Here is a 15259-nt window from a genome sequence, read left to right as displayed (position 1 = left end):
CAGGCTGGTCTCGAACTCCTGAGCTCAGGTGATCTGCCTGCCTCAGCCTCCCAAAGTGCTGGGATTACAGGTATGAACTACTGTGTTGGCCAAATACCTCATTACAGTCTGAACATTCTACCTCTGCAAGTGCCGACTGCTAAACAGCAAATGCTGACGAGGTTTCCAAGTTCTAAACCAAATATATCGGTTGCCATCAAGTCACAGAAATAATAGGCTAGCTGGCAATTCCACCAGAAATTTCTCCCCATAAAATCTTTTCTTAAGAGACAGGGTCTCATTCTGTCACGTAGGCTGGAGTGCACTGGTGCCATCATAGCTCGTGGCAGGCTCCACCTCCTGGGCTCAAGTGATCATCCCACCTTGGCTTCCTGAGTAGCTGGGACTACAGGCACATGTCACCACACCCAGCTAATCTTTAATTTTTTTTTGTAAAGATGGAGTCCCATTATACTGCCTAAGGTGGTCTCGAACTCCTGGGCTCAAGAGATCCTCGGCCACCCAAAGTACTGGGATTACAGGTGTGAGCCACTGTGCCAGGCTCTCCCCACAACACTATTCTGTTCCTACTGAGCATCAGGATGGTTTGCTGTGTGTGTGAATTACAGACCAGGAAGCACCTTTCTGGAAACTGGAAATTCTGCTGCCTAGAGGCAGAACCCCAATACAAGGACTTCATCTGTGAACCCCAAAGCTATTTCTCTAAATACCCATAAGGGGCCCTTACAGGGTTGCATGTCTTACTGTTCTCAGCTCCGGCCAGGGCCCAAGGCAAGAGTCTGCCCGGTACAGCCCCACACCCTCTGACTAGACAGCCTGGCACAGAGCAGGGTGCAGGGTCCCTGTAAAGATAATGCTGGGAGAGGCTGTGGGACTAGATGTTGCTCAGGCAGGGAATGGGGACCATGCTGGTGAAGACGCCAAGGCTTCCTGACCTCTGGCTTCATCCTTCAGTCTCTGAACAGATTCCAGGAGATTCTCTTTTTCATCAAGTTCACTTTCCAAGAAGGCGTTTCTTTCGATGGCCTGATTCAAGCGCTGCTCAAAGTCTTCGAGAGACATGATCGTGGCACTGGGGAAGAGAAAAGCAGAGTTATCCAAGAGGACAAACTGCGGACATCCCTCTAGCACTGCGGATCCACGTGGTGTGAAGGGTCAGACACACCTGGACACAAGTCCCAGCACCAAACCTCCTAGATGCCACAGAGCGGGCCGAGTCCCTTAACCTGCTGGGGCATGGGCTCTTCACCTGCATAATAGGACTCCTCATAGCTCATGAGGTACACAAGGCTGTCGTGAGGATTAAATAAGGTGCCGCCCACACAGCACTCAGCAACAAGCCAAAGCCCTATCAGGACTGCATGTGTTTGAGAAGAGCAGTATGCTCTATTTTCTCTTGCAAGCTCACAATGCCAACCGGCATTATAAATGTTAGACCTAATACCATAAAAACCCTAGAAGAAAACCTAGGTAGTACCATTCAGGACATAGGCATGGGCAAAGACTTCATATCTAAAACACCAAAAGCAACGGCAGCAAAAGCCAAAATTTACAAATGGGATCTAATTAAACTAAAAAGTTTCTGCACAGCAAAAGAAACTACCATCAGAGTGAACAGGCAACCTACAGAATGGGAGAAAATTTTTGCAATCTACTCATCTGACAAAGGGCTAATATCCAGAACCTACAAAGAACTCAAACAAATTTACAAGAAAAAAACAACCCCATCAAAAAGTGGGCAAAGGATATGAACAGACATTTCTCAAAAGAAGACATTCATACAGCCAACAGACACATGAAAAAATGCTCATCATCACTGGCCATCAGAGAAATGCAAATCAAAACCACAATGAGATACCATCTCACACCAGTTAGAATGGCAATCATTAAAAAGTCAGGAAACAACAGGTGCTGGAGAGGATGTGGAGAAATAGGAACACTTTTACACTGTTGGTGGGATTGTAAACTAGTTCAACCATTATGGAAAACAGTATGGCGATTCCTCAAGGATCTAGAACTAGATGTACCATATGACCCAGCCATCCCATTACTGGGTATATACCCAAAGGATTATAAATCATGCTGCTATAAAGACACATGCACATGTATGTTTATTGCGGCACTATTCACAATAGCAAAGACTTGGAATCAACCCAAATGTCCATCAGTGACAGACTGGATTAAGAAAATGTGGCACATATACACCATGGAATACTATGCAGCCATAAAAAAGGATGAGTTTGTGTCCTTTGTAGGGACATGGATGCAGCTGGAAACCATCATTCTTAGCAATCTATCACAAGAACAGAAAACCAAACATTGCATGTTCTCACTCATAGGTGGGAACTGAACAATGAGATCACTTGGACTCGGGAAGGGGAACATCACACACCGGGGCCTATCATGGGGAGGGGGGAGGGGGGAGGGATTGCATTGGGAGTTATACCTGATGTAAATGACGAGTTGATGGGTGCTGGCTGATGAGTTGATGGGTACAGCACACCAACATGGCACAAGTATACATATGTAACAAACCTGCACGTTATGCACATGTACCCTAGAACTTAAAGTATAATAATAATAAAAAATAAAAATAAAAATAAAAAACCTAATAATGACTGGGCATGGTGGCTCATGCCTGTAATCCCAGCACTTTGGGAGGCCAAGGCAGGTGGCTGTCCTGAGGTCAGGAGTCCAAGACCAGCCTGGCAAGCTTGGGCAAATGGCAAAACCCTGTCTCTACTAAAAATACAAAAATTAGCCAGTTGTAGTGTAATCCCAGCTACTTGGGAGGCAGAGGTGGGAGAACTGCCAGCAAGCGTAGGTTGCAGTGAGCCAAGATTGTGCCACTGCACTCCAGCCTAGGCAACAAAGTGAAACTCCATCTCAAAAAAAAAAAAAAGAAAAAGAACCTAATAAAAAACACATACAGTAGCACGATTTTTTTTCCTTAAAAAGACAGCTGTGTCTGTCAGGTCGAAGTGCAGTGGTACAATCACAGCTCACTGCAATCTCAAACTCTTGGGCTCAAGCGATCCTCCCGCCTCAGCCTCCTGAGTTACTGAGATTACAGGCATGAAGCACTGTGCTGGGCATAAGATGCATTTCAGCAGGTAGAAGAGATCATATTTAACCTCTCAGTGGAAGTTCAAAATGCATAGTACCAGCCCAACTGCCCTGCTCACAACCCCTTCTTGTGAAGGGCACAGACACTGTGGTAAAGGCACTGCAAAGTGCTGTAACAAAACAATCTACTTTGATTCTGGGAAAACCACCTTCTCTGCACCTCAGTTTTCTCTCATGCAAAGCAAGGGTAGTAACAGTACCTTCCTGAAGGGTTGTAACGGGGCAGCGGTGGCAAGAAGTAGTCACACAGGCTGGGCGTGGTGGCTCACGCCTGTAATCCCAGCACTTAGGGAGGCCAAGGCGAGTGGATCACTCGAGGTCAGGAGTTCAAGTCCAGCCTGGCCAACGTGGTGAAACCTCATCTCCATTAAAAATACAAAAATTAGCCGGGCATGATGGCGCACATGTGTAGTCCCAGCTGCTCGGGAGGGTGAGGCAGGAAAATTGCTTGAACCCAGGAGGTGGATGTTGCAGTGAGCTGAGATCGTGCCACTACACTCCAGCTTGGGCAACAGAGCAAGACTGTTTCCAAAAAAAAAAAAAAAATCATACAGGAAGCACACAACAGATGTTTTACACATAAGCACACATCTACAAATGTCTGCAATTTTTATTATTGACCCTATGTCTGTCCCCAGACCTTTAATATCCTGCTAACTGTATCCCACGGTGGTTAGAAGCACGTGTTTGGAGAGGAACCCAGGAGTTAACACCCAGCTCCTCCTCCATCTAGAACTCACTGGGTATCATTGGGCAACTCGATCTCCCTCATCCTCAGTTCCTTCAATCACAAAATTCATAACTGCACTGGTCAATGGCTGCATCAGTTCATTTCTTCAATATATCCTTCTATGTCTAGGTGGACTCATAGGAGTACCTACCCTCACAGGGTCTTTAGAAGTAGTGGATAGGATCAAGTTACCACAGTACCATTTAAAAACAACAAAGGGACAGGCACAGCGGTTCGTGCCTATAATCCCAGTACTTTGGGAAGCCAAGGTGGGAGGACCCCTCGAGGCCCAGGGTTCAAGACCAGCCTGGGTAATATAGTGACAACCTGTCTCTACAAAAAGTAAAAAGACTAGCCGGGCATGATGGCGTGTGCCTGTAGTCCCAGCTACTCGAAGGCTGAGGTAGGAGGATTGCTTGAGCCCAGGAACTCGAGGGTGCAGTAAGCCATGATTATGCCACTGCACTCCAGCCTGGGTAACAGTGCCAGACCCTGTCTCAAAAAACAAACGAAAACAAACAAAAAAACACACTACTACCAATAACAAAGGGATAATACTTTGGAGTACAATACCAGAAACAGTTAAAACGACCCTAAGGTTGACATGTCAAACAAAAAAGGTAAAAGATTCACATAATAATATATAGGGTACAGAATGCTTGCAGAAATGCAGACATGCTGAGTATATATAGAGGAAGACCCAGTATCACACAGAAATTAGTTGTCCACAAGTTAAACTGATAAATTTAACACTATCTTAATAGGTTTCTATTGGGGGAATAAATTGGACTGATTTGAGAGATGCTGTGACGATGAAACAAGAATGACCCGAAGAACTCTGTAAAAGAAGAGATCAGGGAACTAACTCTACCAGAGACTCAGAACACACTACTATAAAGCCTCAACAACGAACAATTGTATGCTACTGGTTGTAAGAACAAAGGAACCAAAGGTCCAGAAATAGACAAGAGTTTAATTTATAATAAAGGTGGCCTCATAGATCATTGGCAAAAAGATGGCAGGTTCAGTTCTAGTTTTAGGGACCACTGGGTACCTACCAGGAAAACATTATTAGATTCATACCTCATACTGTACCCTAACACAAATTCCGAATGAATCGGAAATTTTAACACTCATTATCTGGTCAAAATCTGTTTTGCTTCTGGAATGCGAGGGAACCGGGGACCAGCTTCAGTGGCTTTTTTTTTTTTAAGATGGAATTTCGCTCTTGTCAACCAGGCTGGAGTGCAATGGTGCTCACCCAGGCAGAGTGCAACCTCTGCCTCCTGGGTTCAAATGACTCTTCTGCCTCAGCCTCCCAAGTAGCTGGGATTATAGGCATGTGCCACCATATCCGGCTAATTTTTGTAGTTTTAGTAGAGACAGCATTCCATCATGTTGGCCAGGCTGGTCTCAAACTCCCAACCTCAGGTGATGCACCCACCTCTGCCTCACAAAGTGCTGGGATTATAGGTGTGAGCCACCACGCCTGGCCCTTCAGTGGCATTTCTGAATTTCCCTGTAGCCTCGACACCCTGGGTTTAAGTCATCCTTTCACTTTTTTTTTTTTTTTTTTGAGATGAAGTCTCTGTTGCCCAGGCTGGAGTGCAATGGCACAATCTCAGCTCACTGCAACCTCCGCCTCTCGGGTTCAAGTGATACTCCTGCCTCAGCCTCTTGAGTAGCTGGGATTACAGGTGCCTGCCACCACGCCTGGCTAATTTTTGTATTTTTAGTAGAGAGATGGTTTCACCATCTTTGCCAGGCTGGTCTCCAACTCCTAACTTCAGGTGATCCACCCGCCTCGGCCTCCCAAAGTGCTGGGATTACAGGCATGAGCCACCGTGCCTGGTGATCCTTTCACCTTCTTACCTCAACCTCCCAAGTAGTTGTAACCACAGGCACAAGCTATCATACCCGGCTAGTTTTTAAATTTGTTTCTAGAGATGGGAGTCTATGTTGCCCAGGATGGCCTCAAACTCCTGGGCTCAAGCAATCCTCAAGTCTCGGCCTCCCAAAGTACTAAGAATACAGATTACAGACTTGAGCTATCTCACATGGCCTATTTACTTTCAAATAAAGGTCAGCATGCTAGTTGTAACTGGAGTGAAAATTGATTTATGTACTTTATATGTTGAAATTCTGTCAACTAATATATAAAAGCATAATTAGTGCCTCTAATCCCAGCAATTTGGGAGGCCAAGGCAGGAGGATCACTTGAGGTCAGGAGTTCAAGACCAGCCTGGCCAACATGGTGAGACCCCATCTCTAATAAAAATAGAAAAATTAGCCAGGCATGATGGCGCATGCATGTAGTCCCAGCTACTCGAGAGGCTGAGGCAGGAAAATCGCTTGAACCTGGGAGGCAGAGGCTGCAGTGAGCCGAGATGGCACCACTGCATTCCAGCATGGGCAACAGAGCAAGACTCTGTCTCAAAAATAAATAAAATGAAAAATCCATGGAAGAGTAAAATTAGATTAAATCTATTTTAATTTTTGTAAAACTTTTTGCCATCTTAGTACTCATATGTGAAACAAAGTCACCTTTGGAAATGTATTTAATTTTCAGTTACTTCCAATTAGGTCCTGCATACTTTACAAGGTTATTCTTACACAAAGTGCCTCTCCTCAGTTAAAAGTGAGTCATTTAGTTTTAGGGACCTATAGAAGAAGGACCATGAGAGCAATCAAACAGCTGATGGTGCTGAGAAACTCTTGTTCTTGGAGAAGACTATCAAACTTTCTAAATATTAAACTTGCACAAAATTGTAATATTTTCAAGTCTTTAAAATAAAGCTTTGCAGCCTGGGCAACATAGAGAAATCCAGTCTTTACAAAGAATACAAAAATTAGCCAGGCATGGTGGCACATGCCTGTAGTCCTAGCTACTGGGGAGGCTGAGGTGATCGTGCCACTACCCTCCAGCAGGCGTGACAGAGACCTTGTCTCAAAACATAAATATATAAAACTTTGGTGCCCTAGAACTTTATTTATTCTATAATGGTGAACTGGGCTTCTACCTCATCTGATTTTTAACACTAAACTATTCAGCATTTGGCCAAATTGTATTAACAAAAACAATGCATGTTTAGTAAGGAAGAAAACACAAAAATACTACAAGAAAACACAGGCTAATTGCTTTATATAACCTTGGAGTGCAGAAGGCCCTTCTAACTATGACTAAGATATCTGACTACAAAGGAATCAAATGCCAGCCTGGCCAACAAAGTGAAACCCCATCTCTGCTAAAAATACAAAAATTAGCCATGCATGGTGGTGGGCGCCTGTAATCCCAGCTACTCGGGAGGCTGAGGCAGGAGAATCACTTGAACCTGGGAGGCGGAGGTTGCAGTGAGCCGAGATCGTGCACCTGCACTCCAGCCTGGGCCATAGGGCAAGACTGACTCAAAACAAATCAAGTAACTTCTGTACAATAAAATATACATCAGACAAAGCTGGAAACAAATGACAAACTCCCAATATTGTCAATTCATGTCACAAATATATAAAAATCTCCTAAAATCACGGAAAAAAAAAATAATGAACAACCCAATTTTAAAATATGCCAAGTGCCAGGCATGGTAGCTCATGCCTGTAATCTCAGCATTTTGGGAGGCCGAGGTGGGCAGATTATCTGAGGTCAAGAGTTCAAGATCAGCCTGACCAACATGGCAAAACCTCGTCTCTACTAAAAATACAAAATTACCTAAGCGTGGTGGCCCATGCCTGTAATCCCAGCTACTGGGGAGGCGAAGGCAGGAGAATCGCTTGAACCTGGGAGGCGGAGGTTGCGGAGAGCCGAAATCATGCCACAGCACTCCAGCCTGGGCAACAAGAGCAAAACTCGATATCAAAAAAACAAGAACAAAAACAGTAAAAATAGGCCAAGATCAACTGGGCAAGGTAGCTCATGCCTGTAATCCCAGCACTTTGGGAGAACGAGGCAGGTGTATCATCTGAGGTCAGGAGTTCAAGATCAGCCTCTCCAACATAGCGAAACCCCTTCTCTACTAAAAATATAAAAATTCTCCAGCCTGGGTGACAGAGCGAGACTCCGTCTCAAAAAAAAAAAAAAAAAAAAAAAAAAAAAAAAAAATTAGCAAGGCATGGTGGCATGCACCAGTAATCCCAGCTACTCAGGAGGTTGACACAGGAGAATTGCTTGAACCCAGGAGGTGGAGGTTGTAGTGAGCTAAGATCACGCCACTGCACTCCAGCCGGGGCAATAGAGCAATACTCCATCTAGAAAAAACACAGGCTGGCCAAGCACACTGGCTCACGCCTGCAATCCCAGCACATAGGGAGGCCGAGGCGGGCGGCTGAGGCAGGCAGATCACGAGGTCAGGAGTTTGAGGCCAGCCTGACCAACATGGTGAAACCTCATCTCTACTAAAAATACAAAAATTAGCTGGGCATGGCGGCACACACCTGTAATCCCAGCTACTCAAGAGGGTGAGACAGGAGAACTGCTTGAACCTGGGAGGCAGTGGTTGCAGTGAGCCGTGGTCATGCCACTGCACTCTAGCCTGGGTGACAGAGCGAGACTCAGTCTCATTTAAAAAAATATATATATATATATGGCCGGGCACAGTGGCTCATGCCTGTAATCCCAGCACTTTGGGAGGCCAAGACAGGCGGATCACGAGGTCAGGAGATCAAGACCATCCTGGCTAATAACACGGTGAAACCCTGTCTCTACTAAAAAAAAAAAAAAATACAAAAAACTAGCCGGGCAAGGTGGCGGGCACCTGTAGTCCCAGCTATTCGGGAGGCTGAGGCAGGAGAATGGCGTGAACCCAGGAGGCGGAGCTTGCAGTGAGCTAAGATCTGGCCACTGCACTCCAGCCTGGGCAACAGAGCTAGACTCCGTCTCAAAAAAAAAAAATATATATATATACACACACACACACACACCCCCATACATATATATACACATGTATACATACATATATACACATATACACACACACATATATGCGCGCCAAGACCAACAGAGTTCCTAAAGAAGGAAGTCCAACAGCTCTTAAGCACATGACAGTGAACTCAGAAACGTACTTATTTCTCACCTTTTCAATTAGCAGAAGTCCAAAGTTTGAAAACTACTCTATTAGTGAAGCTATTCGGAAAACAGGGACTCACATAGCTATTGGGAATGTAAACTGGTACAACCCTATAAATAACTGAGCAGCATCTATCAAAATGACATGCATATATCCTCTGACCTAATAATATCACTTCTGGGAATTTAGCCTACAGATATTCATCGTGCAAGGCTGTTCATTACCGCAATGCTTATCACTGCAAAAGAACAGAAATACAACAGATATCCAACCACAGGGGACTAAATTATTATGGTATTATTCAATACCAACCATACAATAGAATACCAGGTATTTGAAAAAATAAAAAACTAAGAATGTTCTGTCCTAGTAACGAACGATCTTCAAGCTCTACTATTACATGAAAAAGCAAGATATACAACAGTGTGTGTAGAATGCTCTTCTGAGGAACAAAAAAAGGGGGGGGGAGGTAGTAAGAATGTCTTTTTATTTGCTTGAATTATTAAAGAAATGCCTACCTCTTTGTATATTATTTTTGAACCGTGTGAATGTACTACCACTTTGGCCCCGATTCTTCACCCCTCCCTGTGTCCATACCCTTGCCATGGCCTCACTGTGGGCAGAAAGTACTTTCCCACCCTTTGACTTAGCTTGGTCATTTGACTTGCTTTGATTAATGATATAGGGGTGGAAATGATGGTATGCCAGTGGCTTGCCAGAAATCAGAATGTGGCTTTACATATGAAATCTACAGTATCTTATGCTATTGTATGTAAAGCCACAGTACTCAAGTCATTACGGCACTGGTATTGTATTTCACAAATTGTACACTGGATGAAAATACAGAATCCTGAATTAGATCCCAGAATATATTCGAGTTTAACATGAGAGCTCAGTTCAATTCAGTAGAAAAAGACTGATTGGCTGGGCATGGTCACTCACACCTGTGATCCCAGCACTTTGGGAGGCCAAGGCAGGCAGACTGAGCCCAGGACTTTGAGATCAGCCTGGGCAACATGGAGAAACCCTATCTCTACAAAAAATACAAAAATTAGCCAGGTATGGTGGCACATGCCTATAGTCCCAGCTACTCAGGAGGCTGAGGTGGGAGAATCACTTGCCCCAGGAGGTCAAAGCTCCAGTGAGCTGTAATTGCACCATGGCACTCGACTCCGGGCAATGGAGCGAGGCCCAGTCTCAAAAAAAAAAAGAAAAAGGCAATGTTTAATAGTGCTGGCACAACTAGGCTACCCATCTAAAGAAAATAAAATTGAACCTTTATCTTATACCAGATACAAAAATAAATTCACTGCAGATTAAGGAATAAGGGTAAAAAAAATTAAAATCGCAAAAAAAGAAGAAAACACATGCACTATCAAGAACCAAGGAGACTTCCCCTAGTAAAGTCTGCAGACCTAGGTGTTTTAAAAAAGACATAACTGATGATCTAAAAATGAAAAATGTATGTATAAAAAATTTTTTTCAAAAGAGAAAAGAGGAAATATTTGCATGGAAAATGATACCACAAAGTCAACAGACAAAAGATTACTCTGGAAAAAATTATTTTCAATGCAGTAGACAAGATTAGTAGTTAAAATATACAAAGGGCCAGGCACGGTGGCTCATGCCTGTAATTCCAGCACTTTGGGAAGCTGAGGCAGGTGGATCACTTGAGGGTGCGAGTTTGAGACCAGCTGTCCAGCGTGGCGAAACTCTCTCTACTAAAAATACAAAAATTAGCCAAGTGTGGTGGCAGGCGCCTGTAATCCCAGCTACTTGGGGGGCTGAGGCAGGAGAATCACTTGAACCAGGAAGGCAGAAGTTGCAGTGACCTGAGATCCCACCACTGCACTCCAGCTCCAGCCTGGGAGACAGAGTGAGACTCCATCTCAAAAAATAAATGTATGCAAAGAACTCCTACAGATTGACAAGAAAGGAGTTTCCACTTCTGGTAATGACAAGGGAACTTGTATCAGACCAACCCTCATGTAAATTCTGAGTAAAATGTTTACAATGATCTGAGCGCACTGGCAGGAACTGGAAAACAACACTTAGAAAAACAGAACAACACTGGGTGACGTACGCATCTTTATAAGATTTTTGCCTAAAGCTCCAGGGATAGAAATCTAGCACCATGGGGACCCCACATTCTGAATATAGTATCTTCCCACATCTCTGGCCTCCCCCGAACCACACGTGCACAAAGCAGACACAAAGCAGCCCAGTTACGGCTAAAAAAAGCAGAGATTTCAGTTACTGCCCATCAAAGGGGAGATAGAATTTGGGCTGTAAGCTTAGCCAAGTAAACTACCTAAGAAAACCAAATAAATAAAGAACTTAAAAGAATTCATCATCTCTGGCTGGGTACGGTGGCTCAAGCCCATAATCCCAGCACTTTGGGATACCGAGGCAGGTGGATCACCTCAGGTCAGGAATCTGAGACCAGATTGGCTAACATGGCGAAATTCCATCCCTCCTAAAAATACAAAAATTAGCAGGTGGTAACGCACACCTGTAATCCCAGCTACTCTGGAGGTTGAGGCAGGAGAATCACTTGAACCTGGGAGGTGGAGGTTGCAGTGAGCAGAGATTGCACCACTGCACTCCAGCCTGGGTGACAGAGCAAGACAGTCTTTTTTTTTAAAAAAAAAAAAAAAAAGAAAGAAAGAAAAAACTAATAGTCTGTGGGAAATACCATTCACACTGCCTACAATACAACCTCTACGTTGGAGTGTAAAGAAAATGTGACCCAGATGTGACAACTGCACAAAAGGACCTTAAAGCAGCTCTTATAACTATGCTCAAGGATGTCAAGAAGCCTCAATAGAACAGAAATTATAAAAGAGCACAAATCCTACATCTAAAAATACTACATTGAAATTTCAACATTTCATCCGCTTTAAATGGCAGATTGGAGAGAGATGAGGGCATCTATCAACTTGAAACTGGATACACACAAATTATTCAATTTGAAGAACAAAGACAAAAAAAAATTAGGGAAAAAAAATGAAGAGAGCCTTAGGAACCTGCCTGACAATATGAAAAGGTTATGTGTATAGCTGGTGTCCCAGACGGACAGGAGAAAAAGAATGGGGTAGAAAAAACTCGGAGGAGGCCGGGTACGGTGGCTCATGCCACCAATTCCAGCACTTTGGGAGGCTGAGGCAGGAGGATCACTTGCTCCCAGGAGTTTGAGGCTGCAATGTGCTATGATGGCACCACTGCACTCCAGCCTGGGTAACAGAGCAAGACCCTATCTCTAAAAATAAATAAAAAACATCCGTGTATTTCGCTGTATATAATTTATATATAAATTTTTAAAAAGCAAGTGTTTTTATCCAAAAACTGCTTGGCTCAGAGTAATTCTTCTATAAATGTTAGTCGTTATTCTGCTAAATCACAGAACATCAGTTTAGAAATCACTGGACTGGGCGCCGTGGCTCACACCCCTGTAATCACAGCACTTTGGAGGCTGAGGCGAGCTGATCACCCGAGGTGACGAGTTTGAGACCAGCCTGGCCAACATGGCAACACCCCATCCCTATTAAAGATACAAAAATTAGGCAGGCATGGTGGCAGGTGCCTGTAATTCCAGCTACTTGGGAGCCTGAAGCACGAGAATTGCTTAAACCCAGGAGGCAAGGGTTGTAGTGAGTTGACATCACGCCACTGCACTCCAGCCTGGTGACAGAGACTCCATCTCAAAAAAAAAAAAAAAAATAGTGTTCTTTGAACACGCTTCTTCCCTACCTTCGGGGCTTAGCACAGGTTTGGTGTTGTCTGGAATGTTCTTGTCTCACACCCCTCCTAGGATCATGGCTACTCATTCCTCTGGCCTTAGCCTAAATGGTATTTCCTCCGGTAATGCTCGCCTGACGCTCCCAGGCCAACAGTCAAAGTAATATATCCTATTACACATCCCCATAGCACCCTGGGCTGCCAGCCTTGCTGCTGTAATGAAATTGCACTTCTTCGACTACTGTCCATTTCCCCCAGGGCACTAAAAGTCAGAAGGGCACCGGCTTTGTTCTGCTCACTGCTCAGTTCCCTATACTCAGCACAGGGCCAAGGACCCAGCTGCTGGGGACAAAAAGCAGAGAGGAGTGTCTCCCACTCCTGCCTTCCCCTTCCCCGCATACCGCTTGGCTCGTTCCAGGTCGTCGTTAGCTTGCTCCAGCTCTCTGATGTATTTCTGCAATTGGTCTTTAATGGCTTTGGTCTGTGCGAGGTCATCCTCCAAGGCTGAGATCTGCCGGTAGCCTTCAGAGTGCTGCACTTCAAACTTCTCCTGAAGGACAACACAGACACTGGGTGAATGACTTCTGAGGCGGCTAGATGCAGTAGCACATACCCACCTGGAGTCACAGTTACTCGGGGGGCTAAACTGGGAGGACTGCTTGAGCCCAGGAGTTAGAGCCTGCAGTGAGCTATGACTAACACTGCACTCCAGCCTGGGCAACATAGCAAGACCCTGTATCTTTTTATTTATTTATTTAGAGACCGAGTCTCACTCGGTTGCCCAGGCTGGAGTGCAGTGTCGAGATCTTGGCTCATGGCAACCTCTGCCTCCCAGGTTCAAGCAATTCTCCTGCCTCAGCCTCCCGAGTGGCTGGGAATACAGCCACCCACCACCAAGCCTGGCTAATTTTTTTATTTTTAATAGAGACCGGGTTTCACGATGTTGCCCAGGCTGGTCTCGTACTCCTGACACCTCAAGTGATCCACACACCTCGGTCTCCCAAAGTGCTGGGATTACAGGTGTGAGCCACGGCGCCCGGCCTGACTGTCTCTTTATGAAACTCCTCCTCCCACCACACTCCCTGGGGAGGCTCCAGGCTTTCTGTCCCACCCTCCCACCACAATCCAGAGACAAGCTAGGCTCAGGCAACAGAACCTTCTTCTCTCCAAAGAGCTGACTCTCAGGCAAGTGACGTAATGTGGTGGGAACAGGCAGGTGTCATTCAGAGCAGGCACAAGGAATCAACTGTTTTAATTACGTCCTGAGTGCCTCCACCCCCCCGAGCACCTTGAATCCTGCCTACACTCAACAGGGTTGAGATTCCTATAGCCCCCAACATTCTTCAGACAAATCATTCTGCCCAAGGTGTCCACAGCCAAAGAAAGCCACAGAAACCTCTCCAAGCCTCATCCACAGGGCAACGTGGGTCTCCTTCACACACACTATCAGTGTATTACAAAGAGAGTCACCAGCCTGGCCCACAAAGTGAGACCTAGTCTCTACAAAATACACAAATTAGCAGGGCGTGGTGGCTCTCGACCGTAGTTCTAGCTACTCAGGAGGCTGAGGTGGAAGGATCATTTGAGCCTGAGAGGTCGAAGCTGCAGTGGGCTGTGATGGCACCACTGCACTCCAGCCTGGGCAACTCCCTGCTGTCTGAAAAAAAAGAAAGAAAGAAAGAAATCATAATGATGTCCATTGTTTGTGCCCACAAGAATGGGAAGGCAGCATGTACTGGTTTTACAACAGTCAACCATTCTCAATGTTTGATCCAGGACTCCCCGTTGTAGCACGGAGAAAGAAGGAAGAGTTTGATCTCTAGGTTACTTAAAAACATAAAGACAGGCCGGGCACGGTGGCTCACACCTGTAATCCCAGCACTTTGGGAGGCTGAGGCGGGCAGATCACCTGAGGTCACAGGAGTTCGAGACCCACCTGGACAACATGGTAAAACCCGGTCTCTACTAAAAATACAAAAAAATTAGCCAGGCGTGGTGGTGCGTGCTTATAATCCCAGTTACTCAGAAGGCTAAGGCAGGAGAATCGCTTGAACCCGGGAGGCGGAGGTTGCGCCACTGCACCCCAGCCTGGGCAATAAGAGTGAGACTCCGTCTAAAAAAAAAAAAACAAAAAACCAGAAACACAAAGAAAGAAAAAGAGGCAGGGAGAAAGGGAGGGGATAAGAGGGGGCAGGAAGAGAGAGGGAGGGAGAGGGAAGGAAAGGGAGAAAGAGAGATCTATGTTAATTACCAAAGGAACAGTCCAGCTCACTTCTCAATGATTCCCTGTTGCCAGCTGCAGCAATAACATCCATTACATGCTTATTCTGTGCCGGCCTCCGGGTTACGTACGCCACCTATCTTGTCTCATTCATCCCGCTTCAGACATGAACACTGAGGCTCAGTTCCTTAACTAGCCCAACTGGTAGCAAATGACTGAGCCAAGATCAAACCCAGCCTCCTGAGCAGGTGTCCTTAAGCAATTATGCTAACAAACCCTCAACCATTTCCATCCAGATCACCTGCCAACTCCCGTGCTCTCTCGATTCTGTTCCCGCTCTGCTTCCAAATTACTTTCCTTCACCAAACACTCAGAGCCAGGTGC

The 15259-nt window shown here is 45.3% G+C and overlaps 1 protein-coding gene across 36 annotated transcripts in view; it reads right to left on the bottom strand.

Moving 5' to 3' along the window:
• NDE1 (nudE neurodevelopment protein 1) overlaps positions 1–15259 on the bottom strand; it is an 83973-nt gene that overhangs the window by 37104 nt on the left and 31610 nt on the right. For all 36 annotated transcript variants that reach the window (XR_013410964.1, XR_013410955.1, XR_013410957.1 and 33 more), the window contains 2 exon segments: positions 13056–13204; positions 936–1072 (listed from right to left, as the gene is read on the bottom strand). Coding sequence is in view for 10 of the 36 variants with exons in the window: in XM_077984044.1 (XP_077840170.1) it covers positions 936–1072; positions 13056–13204 (286 nt within the window). In the remaining 26 variants the exon portion in view is untranslated.

Source organism: Macaca mulatta, chromosome 20 (assembly GCF_049350105.2).
Source record: "Macaca mulatta isolate MMU2019108-1 chromosome 20, T2T-MMU8v2.0, whole genome shotgun sequence".
Lineage (NCBI taxonomy): Eukaryota > Metazoa > Chordata > Mammalia > Primates > Cercopithecidae > Macaca > Macaca mulatta.
This window is presented reverse-complemented; position numbering and strand designations above follow the sequence as displayed.